Below are 19,078 nucleotides of genomic sequence, written 5' to 3'. Positions count from 1 at the left end.
GGTCACTCTTTAGGACATTTGAAGGAGCCAAATGTCACTTATTTTAAGCAGCAACATTTGCTTTATTATACATGGCTGTCACATTTATATTGATACGGTGGCAAACTAGTGAATAGCTGAGAAAGACCACTTGGTAGTCACATGCTGATCGCATGCAGAAATTTGAATGAAGTACCCCCTTATATCGCTTTTAGGCTGTCGGATTCCCCCTCCTTCTACATTTGGACTCATTTAGATATCCAGCAGCCTGACACTATCTTTACATCTACTCACAAATTGGGCCCTTGGAAATAATTGCGCTAACCCGTTCTGGGGGAGAAGACAAAAGAGCTGGGATGATCGATCTTTTAAGAAGAAGAAAAAAAGTTGACGTGTGTAATGCCACTACCAGACAATGGTCACTGGAGTGCTGCAACTTTGAGCTGCTCCTTGCCTTGAGGTGTGCCCCAGGCTATAGAATAGCAATGTCATTTAATTGGCTCATAAAAACACCTTTTGCTTGCAGCTCTTGTTCTTGTCTTCACACACACACACACACACACACACACACACACTCTCACACACACACTCTCACACACACAGTCTCACACACACTTGTCAGTGTCAGTGGCTTTACATGTCAGTTCACTTCTGAAACATGTTCATGGAATCACACCTAGACAAAAGGTCTGCTCTGCAGGGCCTGTTGAATAGTAATGATGTGAGTTAGCATGGCTTAATGCTACAGTAGCTGTTTTAGTGTTGCCATAGGGGACAGGGCCTCTTGCAGAACAGCGGCTGCGTTGCTTAGCGCTGGTGTTGGCTAGCTCTGCCAAAGGGGACAGGGGCCCAGCTAAATCAACTGTAGCATAACATTAGCGCCAGTTCCTAACACTGCCTTAAGCAGCCCAGGGGATCCAGTAGAGCAGCTGCATCACAGCTTACCCCAAACCATCCTGCAGGGTATCAGTCCCCAGCAAATGTGTCTGTTGGATGAATGGAAAGGATGGTCCTCCTGCTTGTCCTGTCTGCGAGCCCGACCGTGTGTGAGTGCTTGTGCTTCCCTGTGCCAAAATCTGCTGATGTAAGTCACACACCAATAGGGAGATAAATCTGAACGAGAGGTATTTTATCAAACACAACAGAATAATTTATCAACCAAGAGACAGAAGAAGAGTTCTCTCAATGTACTTGTCATAGATCAACTTTAATGAAGGTTTATAAAGATGCCATCGTATCTATATGTGGTGAACTGCAATATCCCTGGTTCTCTCTCTGTCCCTTGTGTCTTGTCGTCTCTGACTGAGATAAAAACTTGCCCAGTTTATTTGAATGAAGGGATTAAAAGTAGATAAGGGTTTAATCTGTTTCAGACTTAAATTGCACTCCATTTGGTTTATCTAGATCATGTTTACCTGTTAGTGTTGTTTACCCATATTCCCATATCAGTACTTTTAATGATCCAGTCTCCCTCTTTGCTGTCCCATAGAGCCTTGTGTTGCGGCTGTGTCTCTATTTTAGTTAGTTTGTTTGCATAGTTAGTGGCTCTAAGTGTAATTAGCTGATTAGGAATTTGTGTGTGTGTGTGTGTGCGTGCGTGCGTGCGTGCGTGCGTGCGTGCGTGCGTGCGTATGTGCGTGCGTGCGTGCGTGCGTGCGTGCGTGTGCATGAGACAGGGAGAGTGAATTCTCCCTGAAGGACAGAGGCAGAGGGAGATGTCTCAGCAGTTACTTCAGCGTAGTGGTTCTCTGAGGAATAGCGCTGTGTGTTTGATGCATCCAGTGCAGTTGGAACTGACTCCCCACTGCACACATGCACACACACACACACACACACACACACACACACACTGCACACACACACATCCCGGGATGTGTGTGTGTGCAGTGTGCACACGGGACCTTGTGTTCCCTGCTCCTGTTACCTTTAATGAAGAGGAGAGATGTGTCAAGGGGCATGGGGACTGCGTGTATTTTAGTTTCTGAAGTTCTTACTCTCCAAACGTATTGGAAATTGATAAGACGATAGTTTCAAATGTCCTTTAAAACATGTCAGCTGCAGACCTAATTCCAATATGTGTTTGTGTTAATCACTTCAAAGCAACAATACCTTGTATTCCCAGCTGCAGATGTTATTCAGTGAAGTTTGTTACAGCAATTCAGACTTGTGACAGCCTGTTTTCTCATGTATGGTTCAATAAGGTTATGTTTTCACACTCTTTTAAGGGATAAAAAGTTAAAGATTTTATGATATAGAAGTCACTATTTTCAGCTTGGCCAGTCCACATCTCATCTCACGCCATGTGACTTAGAAAATTGCTTAGGGAATGAATTTGTCTCCCTTGCATGAAAAAGGCGCTTGTAAAAGGCTGCTCATAACTTGAAGTGAATATTTATGGGTGATACAGTAGGAATGCCTGCCTTTGATCAGGTGCCCTAATGACCATAAAATCCTTGTGTTGATTCAGAGGAAAAACTAAATTAGCCAGAACTCGGAGGAGAAGCCTGGCAAACATATAGTTCCTTCATACTCAACCTTTGTAATCCTGTCTGATGAGGTGGACATCAGATCCCATCCTCTCACATTCCCAGCATAAAGACAGTCCAATAAAAACAAAACAATGCTGTAAATGTCCCCAGTGATGATCTTGATGTTTTAATTATGCCTTGAGGTGAAAAGTGAAAAAGACTCTGGTGAAAAGTGATCAACTTATCCCTCTGGTGAGAGAGGAGTGTGTCGTCAGCCCACCAAAAAAGGGGAATGTTTGCCATTTTCCTGTGCTTAAGGATATTTTATCATTTTTGAAGTCTGTCACAGAACACTACTCACATGCAAAACATTTTTTGGACGCAGCAATCGTTCCCCTTGTCCATATTGGTTAAGAAGAGATCCCCCTCCGACACGATTACAATGTAAGGTGAGGGACAAAATCCACAGACCTTTTTCAGTGTAAAATCAATTCCTAAATTTAGCTGATGCTCATATGAGGTTTGTTAAATTGAGTGGGGATCCAATAAAATGTCCCCTTTTGTTTCTTCCATGAATACTTCAACCACAAACTGACCATTTATTTTAAATGTCTATTATTCACCCCATGTTACCTTCAATTCATGAAGAAAATGTTTTTCTCACGAGAAAAGTCTTGATGAACTGAAATAAATGGGAGCCACCTTTAACAACAGAAAAACTATATCAAAACATTCGTATACTCATGCAGTATAGTCCAAGTCTCATTTATCCAGTCGTATGCTAAGTACATCCAAACACATGCATCTTCCCTAAAACCTTACTTTTTACAACACTTTGGACACTGCACACGGACGAGTAGTGTGACGAGCGCGTGATTGTTAATGCAGAAGTGTTTTAAATAGTCCGTGAAGGGATTGTAACAGAAGGAGGGAATTTGCTCCTTTAAAGATTAATTTGGCAGATACGTTAAGTATTCTGACTCAAACTACTGACTACCATTAGCTTGAACCTAAGAATGCATTTTTGCACAGAACTCCGACTCTGGATTTTGTCAAACAGGAACTGTTTAGATCTACATATAAGCATGCAAGTGTTGCTTAAAGACAGACTTGAGAAAATGTGAACCTATGCTTTAATACTTAAGAATCGTACATTACTGTACCACTGATTGAGAATGGAATCTTAGACAAACGAGTAAAGTGTGGGATTAGGTGTTGAAGCTTCTGCTGTGTAGCCTGTTTTGTGAATTGCTTTGTCAAAACACTCAACATGGACGGTCCCTCAAAAGTTTCACAAGTCCTCAGGCCCCATCTGAGCTTCTGTTGTTTCACAAAACAGCACAAAGGCTCTCTGAAAAGCTGCCAGGTGTCAAAAATCTGACTCTTTTTTTTTTTAATAGTGGTGCATTTGTGTGTTTTCCCCATTTTCTCTAACCCCTACTACCACCGCCCCCACACCCTTTTTTCTATCCTTTCCCTCCCCTGCAGATCCCCTCTGCCGGCCAGCTAATGGAGGCTGTGCGCGTGAAGATGAAGGAGAGGAAAGTGCTGACAGAAGAGCTGGCCACGCTCGTAACACCAGTCAGCGAAAAAGCCTGACTCCCTGGGCTGAGGCTGGGAAAACTGTCATCCTCTTCTTTTTCCTCCCTCCCTTCTTCTCTCCCTCCCCGGTTCTTACTCAGTGGGAGCTGGGCTGAGCCAAGCTGAGCTGGGGTAGCAGAACCAATATTTGTAAGAAAAGCGCTGTCGACTCACTCTGGTCCACTGGCTCAACTCAGCAGCCTGGCTTTTGTAAATGAGCCCTCGACATCTGTGTTAGCGCTCAGTGCACTATGTCTATCAGACAGGGCCCCTTTAGCGCCAAGCTAATTTACAGTGCAGCCACTCTCAACGCAGACCTGGGGTGATAAGGCAAATGCTTACGTTAATGTTTAAGTTAGACCTTTTTTTTTTTTTTTTTTGCTCTATTTTACCTCTCCACCTAATTTATTTGGCACCTGAAGGACCTTAGGGTGCAGGGACTTGACCTAGCAATGCCAAGTCAACACTTTGAGAAAGTCAAGAGTGCAACATAGAGCAGAATATTCACTGTAAGGTTGGATCCATTTATCAGACCTGATACTACGCTGCTCTCAGAGAACATATGCAATGATTGAAGCCCCCTGAATATTTAGCAAATGCACTGAAGGAAATTATCTGTTTGTGGATCTATTAAAGTTTGTTTTAGCTTCTGATCTAGTATTATTATTATTTGTTGATAATTTAGTAGTTAATTATGTTAAATATCAATGATCTCTGCTGTAAAGCTATTCTTAATTTCAAAATAAAAAAAACATTTCTCTGTTTTTTGTCTTCAAAGACTGCATTATTGAATTTCATTGTCATATTTCTAAATGGTCTCTTTTATTTTTGCAGCAGTTCAAAGACTGTCAGTCAGTGGTAACTGAGGGTGCTCTGGTGGACAGCAGGGTTCTCACACCTCTCATGATTGACAGCTGACTGTTGGCATGGTTCCTGTCTGTAACAAGTGACCCCTGCTGTTGACATCATTAACAAGGGTCCACATGAGCACACACACACACACACACACACACACACACACACACACAGCACAGTACAGGGGTGTTTTAGAGGAGTGGTTACATCCTTGACATAACTACCTCCAACCCCTTTTATCTGGTTCCCTTTTCCTCCCACTCGTATTATTAATTTTGAATATTAAACTATAATCCTGGTCTCCTCTGTCCTTGAGTTGGCATCCTACACAAGAGACCACACACACCTCCCTTCGAGTCATGCTTTTTTTTCTTCTTTTTTTTTAACTCCTTCTATATCTCTCCTAGCTTTTGTTTTCCTCTTCATCACATTCCTTCTTTCTTTTTGTTATGTATAATTAACAATGGTGTGAAGAATCCTCCGTTCAGGAATTAAAAAGAAATAATTCCACTTTTTAATCCCCCCTCCCTTCTGAAATATATGCTAATGATGTCGTTTTCCTTTATCTTTTTATAATAAAGGATTAGGCCAGGACTGTCTCTAGCTGCAACTCGGGGACCAATTTAGCTAGGATCCAGGAGAGACAAACCCTTGTGGTTAATTACCATTCATTAACATAGTTTGCATCTTTTCTTCCTCTCCAATACCCAGGAGCCAGCTATTGTCAATATTTGTCCCATATAAATTTCTGCAGTTTTTTCCCCCCAGTCACTGTCCTCCAGGGTAATGCAGCTAATGACAAACATTAATAACTCAGAGAAATCTGGTGGCGCAGTGGGTATAAAAGAGCAAAGCATCGGTGCCACACAAATTATGTCGGAGCCCCCACCCTTTGCTGTCTGACTCTCTCTAATTCTCTCTCTTCCTTTTAGCGTGTAATGCATAGTCAACATGTTTGCTCGGCGAGCCCCGGCCTCGGCTGACACACTCGTGCTATTTCTATGACATATTCAAATGTGGGCCCCCTCAGTTGGTACTCCCTTGGGTTTAATTAACCTGGCCTTGCCTCTGACGCTCCCTCAGTGAAGACGTTAAAACGATCTTGAAAACACCCTTCAAACAACCCCCCTCCCAACACACACACACACACACACACACACACACCATGTCTTCCACTTGGCGCTGTATATGATTCATCTCTATATTTTCTGTGTAGGAATGGCGGGCCGTTCCCTTCTTTTCTTCTCTTTCACACTCCTTGTCTTCCACCGTTCTTTTCTCGTACAGCTCTCATTAAGAGAGGTTTCCTGTGGGAATTACTTTGATCAGTAGTTCCAAATGCAAAGTTTTCCTCCCTTCCCCTTTTATTCATTCCAACAGAATCAACTTGGTGTCATTTTTTTCTCTCCGTCTTTATCTCTTTCTCTCGCCCCGACTTCTTTTCAAATCCAACTTTCTTATATATTTTTTTTTTCTTTCCACGCATTCCTGCAGGCGATTGTTCCTGGAGGGGTAGAGGAGGTCAGGGTCACGAGTTGACTTTGGGGTCGATCGATGATTTGTGTATGTGTGTGTTTGTGATGTGTGTGTGTGTTTGTGTCCCAAGGCTTCTCTGTGGTACTTTTAAGTTCCTTCAGTCTGGTGTGAGTGCGTGCCACTTGGGTGGGAAGGCGGGAAGCCCACAGTACAAAGAACAGTCAAAGCACAAACCGAGAATTTCTGCAGCCTCCAACTGATGCACAATTAGTCCTCGCAGAGCTCGTCAACCAGCTGTGGAGTGAGTAGAAAACAGCCTCTGGTGATCTCCCTTACTTCACTGACACAGTTTCACACCCAACTATTGCTGCCAATGTACCAGTCTGCTTTGATTTCACACACGCAGACACTTGGCACTGTCTTAAATAACAAGGTACTTGTGACATACAGCCAAATGTGTTTTTGACAAATGTATAATGCAACATGTTTACTGTTTTCATTGTGTCTATCCTTCATGTTTGATCCACAGGGAGAAGGTTCGGAAACAAAAGGTAGATGCTGAGTTTATGACAGAAATCTCAGCGCGCTTCTGTATTTATCTCTGACTGTTGTGTGAAATTTTAGCCAAGAGCCTAGTTATTATTTTTTTCATTTTTAGATCACAGAAATGGTACGACTCCTCAATGCGTCCATGTATAATTTTCTTTTTCATTATATCAGATGCCACCTTAAAAAGAAAAAAGGGATCACACTCTCCTGATGCACATATGCTATGTACACAACCTCATTGATCTTCACTTCAACAAGTCCCTTATCCTCCTCTACAGCACTCCAGACATGAAACAGCAGCAGATTATGGGTGGATGCGGCCCGCCGTGGGAAGCTAGGGAGCAGATAAAAAGGCCAGCCACTCAGGGGACTAAAGCTATGTTTTGATGCTGTGTGATAAAGCAGAGGCATAGGGCAAGAGGAAGGGGAAAGTTACAGGATCTATATACATATATATATATATATATATATATATATATATATATTTCCTCTGGCTTCCCTTTTTGGATTTCTCTCCCCTCCCTCTCACCTCTTTGTCTTGTCCATCGTAACCAAGCTGTTCCTGCACTTTTCTTGTTCTTTGACACTCTCACTTTCTCCGTCCCCATGGACTGTCCTAAGCCTTGCTCATGGCAGCTGTCTCTCTAAAGCCATGGCCTGAGCTCCTGGGGAGAAAAAAAGAGAGGAAAAAAGAATGGGAGAGGATCTGATCTGTTGATCTGGTCTCTAATCCACATTCTCTCACAGCGTAGAAGGGAAGCTACAGTCCAGCAGCATCACCTCAGAGAGAAGCGACTCTTTGAATGTGACTAGCTGAACCCTCTGGTGTCCTTGTGACTAATCTGGGATGTTGTCTCAAACGGTGTAGAAAATGTGTCGCCCAATATCACAGTTCAGTCAAACTGTCATTCTTGGGTGTACTTTATTGTTTCAACTATGCCAAGCTTCGAAGCGGGGGATATCATTTTTTTGTGAGGCTCTGAGTTCACCAATTGGCACACTATCCATACGACCGTTTTGTTTTCTGCTTTCAGAATCAAAATAAACAGCTCAAACAGTATCAGTCTTCATAGCTGATATAAAATAGAGAGCATCCTTTGTTTTTTGCTCCAGCATATATAATAACACCTTAGTCTGCGGTGTATAGCTCCTCAAAGCACCTCTCCACCTTGACTAACTTTTCCAAGCGCTCATTAGCGGACTGGCTGAAGTTTGGAGGGTATGAAGCGGGCTGGCAGATTACCCCCTGTAAAGTAGCACACCTCAGGTAATCACACTAATGAATTCAAGCCCCCCCCCCCCATTCACCCACCCCTTATTCCTTTCTCCTCTTCCCTTTACTTACTTTCTCCCGTTCTTCCACAGTGGCGGGTCGGTGCAAAGAGTGCCAAACAACAAAGAAGTGTTTGTTTGCATAATATTAGCACTGCACGCTCGCACACAGTGGCGGGGGCCTGACTGCAGGACTGACTGGAGGCTTCCCATGAACACAGGTGGAGCAGGGCGAGCATCACTGGGACCAATTAGAGCAGAGCACAGGTACATTAGCATGTTTGAGTGGAGTGGGATGGCATGGGGATTGGTAGGCATTACGAAACACATGAACACATGACCATGGCCTGATGTGTGTTAGTGGTTTGTCTCCAGTGACACGACTGGCATATGTGTGACAAATGACCCCGGGTCTGCTGTCCCAGCACATCCTGTCTTTTCCATCTGCACTTACGCACACATTTTCCTCACAGATACAATTGCAGCTTTTGTGGACGCAACTTGTTCGGGTCTTCATGTATGCTGAAGTACAAACGTGACAATTTGTTAAGGTTTTATAGATAATTTAAAGGAGTGAAAGTTCAGTTTCTTGAGGGTTGTTGCCTCAAAGGTGAACAGAAACAAGCAGGAAGATGGCATTCAAAATGTGTCTAGTTCACAGATGCAGACAATTTATTCAATTGACTGAGTGCAAGAACAGGTGCTCCAGAGCATTTAAAGGGACCTTAGCAAAACTACTATGGTAAAATTAAAGTAAACAATTAATTAGGGTGTTCTGTGTCTGCCCGGCCGTGATCCCAGTCACCCTGCAAAGGTGGCTTGTACGTCTGGTGCCTCATGATCATACGTGAGGCTTGGAACTGGATGGCAGTGGCATAAGGTTGTTACGACGGACTTCAGTGCACAATATTATGATGGGCCCTAGTGCACACTAGTTACTAGTTATGAAGCTCACACACGCTTTTTTTTTACTGACACTTTTATGTTTCAAAGGCATGACTGCTCGCTCGGCTTGCAGATGTGCTCAGCTTGTCAGTCTTGACAGATTTTGCGCCTACGCGAGGTACCGTATATTGTATCGTCATATGATCAAAAAGAAACTTGACATGAATATTACCCAATACTCCTCATTGCATATCTGTATATGCTTATTTTTTTATACCAAAGAAACTAAGAAATGATTCATTTATTTGAAAGGTTTTTTGTATTGTTTATGTAGAATAAGCACATAATTTTCTCATGGATTGCTACTGACTGCTGCTGAAAGAAAGAAAACCAAGACAGAGATATATAGCAAACGTTTTTCTTTTAACACTAAGCGCCATTTTCTGCCTTACGCATTGTTAGAGGTCCCGCTCTCTTTATGGCCCCGACCCCCATCCAACGGGCCCCAGTTTAGCTGCACTGCCTGCGATGTCTATATTTACGCCCCTGATTGATGTTCTGGCCTGAAAGAGGTTTTGGCGACTCGGGTAAAGCACTCGTGGTGGAGGAGAACTGTTGATCTCAACCAGGAATATTAGGATGTTGTTAGTAACACTGTGCTCTGTGGACAAGATAGAGTTAAAAAAGCTGTTGTTGGTAGAACTCTGAATTTAGTTTTGCTGTCTTGATTTACATGCCTTGTCAATGTCCTGCATGATCCGTGCTTATTGATTGGCAGACATGAGTAGTGTACCTGTGTGAAGTGTGGAACCCAATAATCGTGATTGTCACTCTGCTCAGCCTCCCCACGAAAAATGATATACCTCATTGGACCTCAGCTGAAACCTCAAAGCTTTGCGTCTGAGGAAGGAAAATATGTGCTTCATCAGGTTGGGAGAAAGTTGCTCTCCCAAGTGACCGAGTTCAAGTATCTCTGGGGCTTGTTCCCATGTGAGTAAGTTGGAACATGAGTTTGACAGATATTGTTATGATATCATTGGTTCCGAAAGTGAGGAATATTTACAGTTATCAGTTATCATTGAAAATGTAGAAAAGCTTTTAAAATATTAATTTAAGCAGGTATTCAGCTCTAAATCCAACATATACTGCAGAAGTAAGAGTTTAAATGTACAAATATGACGGTCATACATGTTAAAAACAGATCACCGTCACTCTGTTAGAGAACATGAACGTGTCAGTAGTGTGTTGATCAGAAACTTCATACTCTTCCAACTTTCAGTCAGAGATGATGACAAAAAATGAGACCAGTGGTCAGTGTAATAAAGTTAATGGCAACGATCTCATATTTCTTTTGAGCTCAGCCTCCATCTGTCTGTTCAGTGCAGGTGAGATTTATTGCCTCATGAGTTAAGACAAATAGACACTCACTTCAGGCCACACACGCACATACAGATCACTGAGCCGTGGGACCAAGCACTTTATCAGAGCTGCCCGCTGAGGCCGGCGAGCAGGAAAACTGAGCAAAGAACTGCACTCAGGTCACTGTCAGCCGGTTTGATGTATCACTCCTAATTCTTCTGTTAGCCAACAAGAACCACTCAGACAAAACAGGTGTTCAGGGTGCTCCTGCAATGTATCCGATGTACCCTCATACGTATGCAGCTTTCACTGTGGAGCTGGTCTGATCTGATTCATGCAACATACTGTAATCATATGTGTTGCATGGCAGTTTTCACCCTCTGACACACGGACGCATCTCGATTGCTGCATCATTTCCTACCACCAGGTGGAAGCAAAGCATCATAGATTGGGAATTATTGGGCAGTGGGCAGAGCTGCGTAATGTATAACAACAGGACTTGTAGCTTCTAACATAAAGAATTATATATCATTTTAATTTTGACATCCTCAGTGATTGTGTTTGTAACTTGTGACCCCTGAAGTCATGTATGTTTATGACGTAGACTCTGTATGTGGTGGTATCTTAAGAAAGTAAGATGGATGTATGCGTCAGTGATTTGTAAATGATTGAATTGTCTTTGCAACCCATTTTCAGGATTACCTTTTTGACATTTCATTAAAAGCACAAGTTTTGTTTGGTGTCGTGGTATGAGCAACGGACAGACAGAGAGACGGATGGATAGATGGATAATTCCTTTCTTCTTCCACAGGATGGCGCCACTAACATAACAAATGTTTGTCCTTACTTTAACCAGCACAGCCTCTTTAAATAATCCGTTGTGGTGGAGTTTGGTCGTTACACGAGTACATAATTAAACACTGTGTGAGAATAAAAGCCCAGTAAGATCCAGCAGTCAAACTGCAGTGTTGATAATGATGGAGTTGCAAATCGTTAAATAGATACAAAGAGGATGTGTGTGTGTGTGTGTGTGTGTGTGTGTGTGTGTGTGTGTGTGTGTGTGTGTGTGTGTGTGTGTGTGTGTGTGTGTGTGTGTGTAAGTGTGTGTAATTAACTGTTCATATTAAACATATGCACATCTCGTGTGGATTGGTCCCACAGTTCATAGCCTGCGTGTGTTTTTGCAGTTCTTACGCCCAGTGTGTGGTCTAATGGTGAGGATTATGTATACACTGCACACACTGTTACAGCAGTCTATTGGCCTGGTGCACAGACATTGTGTTTGCTTTGCAATTACGCGTCGAGATAACGAGACGAGCTGTATGTAAACACGTTACTAATGTTAGAAAGGAAGAGGTCTGAGATGAAAGGTCATAAATATAACATTTCACAACTCTGCCGTATCCTAAAGGTTGCATCTCTCGACTGGATGAGTTAAATTCCTTCGAATATACAGCCTCTATTTGGTGTATTTGGACATTTCACAGTCGCAGATGTGGCCGTATTTATGACGTGATAGCCCGTTTGGTGATCGTCACTCCGAGTCTAATTCCAGGGCTGTAACAGTGGCCATATGGGATCCGTCTCTGACTGTGTACCCAAGTAGTCCTTCCACAATCGACCAGCCATCTGGCGTCGAGGGGGGCTGCCTCTGAGCTGATAAATGTGTGCAGGTGACTCCTTAACTTTAATTCAAAGCCATTATTCGCATTAGCGCCGCAGATCCGTGCAGTATTTTAATCCTATCAGCCAAATTATATCGTGATGACTCGGATTGAGTTTGGGTGGTCGTAGCGGACCGGTTCAGTGCGGTTAGAAATGTGTGCATTAGTAGAAATGTGCGCATTTCTTTTTACTACACAATGTCTTTTAGCTCATACGCATTACATGACACTTAAAAGCCCACATCCGCTATTATCTGTAAATGAATGTCGACACGCTCACCTTCAATTTTGTTTGAAATAAATCAGGTTTCCATCGTTATAGAATCCAACATACTGCCATGCCATGATACAGCAGCAGTTTATTGTGCCTTTACGCACCATATCTGAGTTGACTTGATTGATGGCACTAGGAGATGGCACAGGGTCATGATATGATTTGGAAAGTTAGAAACTTGAGTTAGTTGACAAATGTTTTGTCCACAATGTGGAAAGTTGTCAGTAGCTGACAAAACAATGTCACCAAGGTCCTTAATGTGTTCAGAAAAATGTAAATATGATCATCTACAACTCCATCACAACTGGGCAAATTTTTAAGGAAGATCGTGTGATACGATCCAAAGCTCCAGAACATCCACTAGACCTTGTGATGAGATTGAAAACCGCTGAATGAATGGAAAATGAACTTTCGATATCAACATAAATTCAGTAATTAGCAATGGATCTCAGTAAACTTCCTCAAGCTACAGTAAAATATAAATGAATGTTGTTTTAATAATTATCATTAAAACGAAGGTATTATTTATATATATATATATATATATATATATATATATATATATTCTCGTTACTGCTGTATTTCTCTCAGCTCACTTTAGTGTGTGAGAGTGTGCACACGTTCATGCCTCATTGCTTTTCTTTTATAAGTTTTCATTCGTTATTCTATTTGTACTGTAGAGTCGGCTGCACTGATGGAATAGAAGGAAAGTTACTAAGTTGTCTCTCTGTTGATGGGCGCTGTCCAGGGTGCTGGAGAAGTGGTGCCTGTTAAAGCTGTCAGGTTTCTCTTTACAAGTCGTTGACTCATTAAAAGTGTGAGCACCGAAAACTATTTGTATATCCAAGTGTTTCTCTCTTCATTTATCAGGTGATGGTGGTGTAAAGCCCCTTCATCTGATTTGAAAAGACAACAAAACCTGCAGTAAAGCATATCACTACAAAATAAACAGGATTCAGATTATTTACCGATGTACAACTACTAATCCTCCAATAGAAGTAGAAGCCCTGCATTCAGAAACATTACTCAAGTAAAAAGTAAGTTGTATCAGTAAAATGTACTTAAAGTATCCAATGTAAAAATACTCATAATGTAATAAAATGGCCCCCCAACAGTGTTTTACTAGTAAATTTGATGTTTTGAGATTAATATTCCTGCTGCATGGATCTGCATGGTACATTGTAGATGCTGTCGATAATTTTGACTATACTTTATATACTGTTGGGTAGTTTAATATACAGCATTGCACACTATTTTATTGTAAGTTCAGGATATGTTTAAGAGTCATGTACAGTGATGTGAAAAAGTATTTGCCCTGTTCCTGATTTTTTATTTCTTTGCATATTTTTCACACTTAAAATGATTCAGATCATCAAATTAATTTTAATATTAGACACAGATAACCCGAGTAAATACAAAATGCAGTTTTTAAATGATGATTTCATTTATTAAGGGAAAAAAGCTATCTAAACCTATTGGTCCTACGTGAAAAAGCAATTGCCTCCTAAACCTAATAACTGGTTGTGCCACCCTTGGCAGCAACAACTGCAATCAAATGTTTGCGATAACTGACAATGAGGCTTTCACATCGCTGTGGAGGAATGTTTGCAGGATTGATTAATTCAGCAACATTGGATGGTTTTCTAGCAGAAACAGCTTGTTTAAGGTAATGCCACAGCATGAGCCATTCAGAGGTGGACTTGCTGGTGTGTTTCTGATCATTGTCCTGCTGCATAATTCAAGTGTGTTTGAGCTTGAGGTCACGAACTGATGGCCGGACATTCTCCTTCAGGATTTTCTGGTAGAGAGCAGAATTCATGGTTCCATCAACTATGGCAAGTCGTCCAGGTCCTGAAGCTGCAAAGCAGCCCCAGACCATCACACTACCACCACCATGTTTGACTGTTGGTATGATGTTGTTTTTATGAAGTGCTCTGTTAGTTATACGGCAGATGTAACGGGACGCACACCTTCCAAAAAGTTCAACTTTTGTCTTGTCAGTCCATAGAATATTTGCCCAAAAGTCTTGGGGATCATCAAGATGTTTTTTGGCAAATGTGAGACGAGCCTTTGTGTTCTTTTTGCTCAGCAGTGGCTTTCGCCTTGGAACTCTCCCATGGATGCCATTTGTGCCCAGTCTCTTTCTTATTGTTCAGTCATGAACACTGACCTTAACTGAGGTAAGTGAGGCCTGCAGTTCTTTAGATGTTGTTCTGGGCTCTCGATGCGCTCTGAGTAATTTTGGTATAGGCCGGCCCCTCCTGGGAAGGTTCACCACTGTTCTAAGTCTTCTCCATTTGTGGATAATGGCTCTCACCGTGGTTCGCTGGAGTCCCGAAGCCTTAGAAATGGCTTTCTAGACTGATACATGTCAATTACTTTGTTTCTCATCTGTACTTGAATTTCTCAGACAGGTTCTATTTAAGTGATTTCTTGATTCAACAGGTCTGGCAGTAATCAGGCCTAGGTGTGGCTAGTGAAATTGAACTCAGCTTTCCAAAAAATGTGGTTAAACACAGTTCATTCATGATTTATCAAGGGGGGGAGGCAATTACATTGTTTACATGGGGCCAGGTAGGTTTGGATAGCTTTTTTCCCTTAATGAATTAAATCATCATTTAAAAACTGCATTTTGCATTTACTCAGGTTATCTTTGTCTAATATTAAAATGTGTTTGATGATCTGAATCATTTAAGTGTGACAAATATGCAAAAAAATAATAAAAAATCAGGAAGGAAGGGGACAAATACTTTTTCACTTCACTGTATATCTAAAAAGTCAACTTTTCATATAAGAAAAATAGCCCTGTGTTCAGCTCAATGCATTTCCCAGCTAATCCAAGAAAGGTTTTAATTATGTTGCTTATTTTTCTCAACACAAAGGAACACAGTTTATCAGAAGAATCCAAAATCACGAAATTTGTAGTTACATGGTTTTCATTGGACAGGAAGGGTATTTAAAAAAATGGCAATCTGAAAAGTAACTAAAGCTGTAAAATAAATGAAGTGCAGTAGAGAGGCCATATGTGCCTCTGAGATGTAGTGGAGTATCTGTAGTCATAAGTATTAAATTGCATAAAATGGAAATACTCATGTACATGCACCTCAACTTTGTAAACACAGTACTTGAGTAAATGTACTCAGTTACAGTCCAGCACCGGTCTAAACATACAGTATGTCGCCCTCCTCAAGTGTGTCCTCGTCCATCTATAAACCAGTTTAGATTAGAAACAGCTCAGCCTCCTGCTACCTACTCAGCCGTGGTGAGGAGGCGGCTGCTTTAAGAGGAGCTGGCTCCGACGTCAGCGCCGTTTTTTAGACATGTGGGTCTGGCGTCCAATAGCCTGACCGGGGCTTTAGTCAGCCCCCTTCCCACAGGAGATCCCTCTGCCGAAGACCAGCGTAGACGGTGGTTAGCTACGGTTGCAAGATCATCACCAGTTACAATTAGGGCCGAGATTTTCCTCCCTCACGAACCTGCAGCGTCAAGTCCATAATTTACTTCCAGCTAGAACCACCGTGCAGCAACCATGTCTGTAGCGGGGCTGAAGAAGCAATTCCACAAAGCCACTCAGGTAAGAAGCACACGACGCCCTGAACGCCAGATCTCCTCACATCGTCATGTTGGGAGTGTGTTATTGTTAACAACAACAACAACAACAATGGAGCGGCGTTTGGATAGTAGAGATTTAATTGAACACCTCGTGCTGCACTCGTATTGCACACGGCTGCTGTAGTCGTTCTCCATCTGTTACCTCTAAATCACTTACTCATTGCTTTCCCGGTGCTGAAATCCACGGAAAAGATGGTGCAGCATTGCACCAGTGGAATAATTTATTAGGCTACTCGTGTTTTGCACTGCATTCGCCGTTGTAATTCACCGAGGCTATTTGATGCATAACGCCGAAGACATTCCTTCATTCGTTCATTCATTCATTCGGGCCTGTTTCTGTGTGGCCGTCTGGGAGGCAGGTGGCACGACTATGTGATGATGATGATGATGATGATGAGGAGGAGGAGTGATGTCGGGGATGTCAGCTCCTCTCGGTACCCTTCAGATGACATTCCGCACAGTGAAAACAGCACCAGAGCTGCAGCTCATGGTAGCCACTCGCATTGATGCGCAAGTTGTTGCCCCAAACGAAGGACGGTTTAAATCGGTGTTTCTTTCAGCCAACCACAGGGGGAACTCCGACGCGCACCATGTTATGCAATCGTTAAGTGCGCCTTGGCGGAAATCCGCTCAAATCAGCAGCGACACGCCACGACCTCGGCGCCCTCTAAACGCACTTATCTTTTATTGCGAGACACAGAGCTGAATTGAATCAAGTTTTCCATTTTCTAATGCTGAATCACGTGATATTTCTAGACGTATAGGCCTAATGCATGAGAAGATGTCCAGTTCAAGGTTACTCACAGGCTTCCTCGATCCATCCCCTAGTTATTTTGGACTCTCAGTTACATTGGAGGCCATCACAGCAGTGGCCGCAGGTCACCACTGGGATCTTGATGGTCCAAGCCTGATCTGTCCCCGCAGCCTTCCACTAACTCCAGGGCTTTGAGTTGACGTTTATTTCCGGTGATAGCTGGGAGCGTTTGAGGAAGGTTTTTTCTAGTGGTGAGTCACAGCAACACTGAGAGTCAGCTTCAGGCCTCACACAGCAGGACCCCCGGAGCCTGGTTGACACACACACACACACACACACACACACACACACATACAGGCTGACCACTCCTGTCCCACTCTCCAAATTGGCCTTAGTTTCAGCTCCCAGTTTGCAACATTCCTCATCTTTTATAATTCTCAATAGTGTATATCTTGAAGGGCGGCGTCTGTAGATATTAAAACTCTATTAATGACATGTTGGACCTGAAGAACTGAGACTAATGCAGCAGTTTGCGAGGACAGGAGTTAATTTACACATTTAACAGCTGGGATCCAATATGGCGATACACTGGGGGTTTAGTGTTGTATTTTTAGTTCATTTATGCTGCCATTAGTTATTTATATCTATGCTAATGTCATATTGACATTTGAGAGGCTTGTGATGATGATGATGATGATGATGATTAAAGCCAGACACAGGGATGTTGTTATTCTTGAAGAGCGGCACTTGCAGATCACAATAAAATGGTATCTGAGAGTTTCATAATATTGATGATTTCAATAAAAAGAACAATTGAAAAAGCTTGTGTTCTGCTGTTAAAGCACTTCTCGGTTTTAAAGCTCATTTGATCAGATTGGAAGCAGACAGCAGTTCACACAGGACATTAGATGGCTGCACCTTAACCACATTGTGTTAATTCTGTGTGATGAGTGTATTGTCACCTATTAGAGCCCCGTCTCTCCCTGCAGATGTTCCTCTACAGCCTCAAATGCTTGTGTGTACGTCAGAGCATTTATATCTGTTAATATGCATACAGTTATGTGGCTCTCAGTGTGCATGCATGAAGAGGCGTGGTTGAGTGTGTAAATGCAGGAAATGCCCCTGAATTTGTATATTTTTTTCAGTCTTCATTACTCAGTTTTACTCCCAATGTGTTTCGGGCAGCTCGAGGCTCAGAGTTAGCTGTCTCTGTGGTCTCCTGTTGTCTGTTCCTTAGCATTAAGGAACCCCCCCCCCCCCCCCCCCCCCCCCCCCCCCCCCCCTCACCACCACACACACACACACACAGTCATCGTCCCCAGACTCCCAGTGGCAGAAGGCTCCTATCAACCCCTCTGTTTCCGTGCCATAGCCCTGTAATCCAGGCCCAGACTCACCAAGGCAGCAACCCAGCAATCTGGCTACTTACACACACATCCTCCAACCAGACCATAGCAGTGCCCCCACCCCAACACATGAGGAGGAGGTCAGAGGGATTAAGGGTTGGGATCAGGGATTTAAAAAGAACCAGACAGGAGTTTGGCAGAATGGTTATCAGCATAAATAGAATAGTTTGCATTTTTAGTAAATATGCTTATTTGATTTCTTGCAGATATTTAGATGAGAAGATCGATGCCACTCACATGTCTTTACAGTAAATATGAAGCTACCACCTGTTATCTTAGCTTAGCATAAAGACTAAGAACAGCTAGCCTGGTTCTGTCTAAAGGTAACAAAACCTGTTTCATGGGGTGGTTATGTGCTGGACTATGTCTTGGTTATGTGCTGGACTATGTCTTTGTTGGGACCAGTATCGTGGAGTCTCCGCTGGTTAAAACTGGGCCAAGCCAAGAAATTGTCCAGCAGTAAAAAAAAAAGTATTTTTTACATTTTTACACTGTGGTTTCTGTATGGACTAAAACAGGCAAGCTATGCCATGCTAATTTGTGAGCTTTAGAGATGCTGTGAAATTGAAATAGAATACATAACAAACTAGGGGTGGGTGTTGTGGAGAAATAATAATAATAGAACAACTGACTCGCTTTACTGTAATTTGTTTACATACTTGTGCCACATTACAGTATCCAAAATCTAAGACGATATCTAGTCTCATATTACGATATTGATATGATATCAATGTGTTATCTAGCCCTACAAAAAAATAAAAAAATCAAGGTTCTGCATCAAATTGATACAAATCATATAAAAATCAAATATTGTCCTGAAGCAGTCTTACTCATTGATTTACCATTTAATTTGTCTCAAGCTATGGACAGCAGAGGATAGGACATTTTAGGCCTAATATCTGTGATGACATAACATTTCATCATAAAACATTCAAATAAATAAG

At 42.3% G+C, this 19,078-nt stretch overlaps 2 protein-coding genes across 5 annotated transcripts in view; both read left to right on the top strand.

Annotated features, from left to right (window-relative positions):
- The window catches only part of cntln (centlein, centrosomal protein), an 84,925-nt gene extending 80,133 nt beyond the window's left edge, over nt 1-4,792 (top strand). The window contains exon 27 of the mRNA XM_068727718.1: nt 3,936-4,792. Coding sequence (XP_068583819.1) covers nt 3,936-4,046 — 111 coding nt within the window. The 3' untranslated portion in view covers nt 4,047-4,792. The remainder of the gene's footprint in view (nt 1-3,935) is intronic.
- A 10,918-nt stretch (nt 4,793-15,710) lies between these two features.
- sh3gl2a (SH3 domain containing GRB2 like 2a, endophilin A1) overlaps nt 15,711-19,078 on the top strand; it is a 36,011-nt gene continuing 32,643 nt past the window's right edge. For 3 of the 4 annotated variants that reach the window (XR_011104778.1, XM_068727045.1, XM_068727044.1), the window contains exon 1: nt 15,713-15,936. Coding sequence is in view for 2 of the 4 variants with exons in the window: in XM_068727045.1 (XP_068583146.1) it covers nt 15,892-15,936 (45 nt within the window). In the remaining 2 variants the exon portion in view is untranslated. Of the gene's footprint in view, nt 15,937-19,078 lie in introns of all 4 variants that reach the window. The other variant, XR_011104777.1, reaches the window with a different exon arrangement.

This window comes from Cebidichthys violaceus, unplaced genomic scaffold (assembly GCF_023349555.1).
Source record: "Cebidichthys violaceus isolate CVI_PGR_0920_01 unplaced genomic scaffold, fCebVio1.0.p SCAF_4, whole genome shotgun sequence".
In the NCBI taxonomy this organism is placed as follows: Eukaryota; Metazoa; Chordata; class Actinopteri; order Perciformes; family Stichaeidae; genus Cebidichthys; species Cebidichthys violaceus.
Note: the sequence above shows the minus strand (reverse complement) of the source record. Positions and strands in the feature narration are given on the sequence as shown.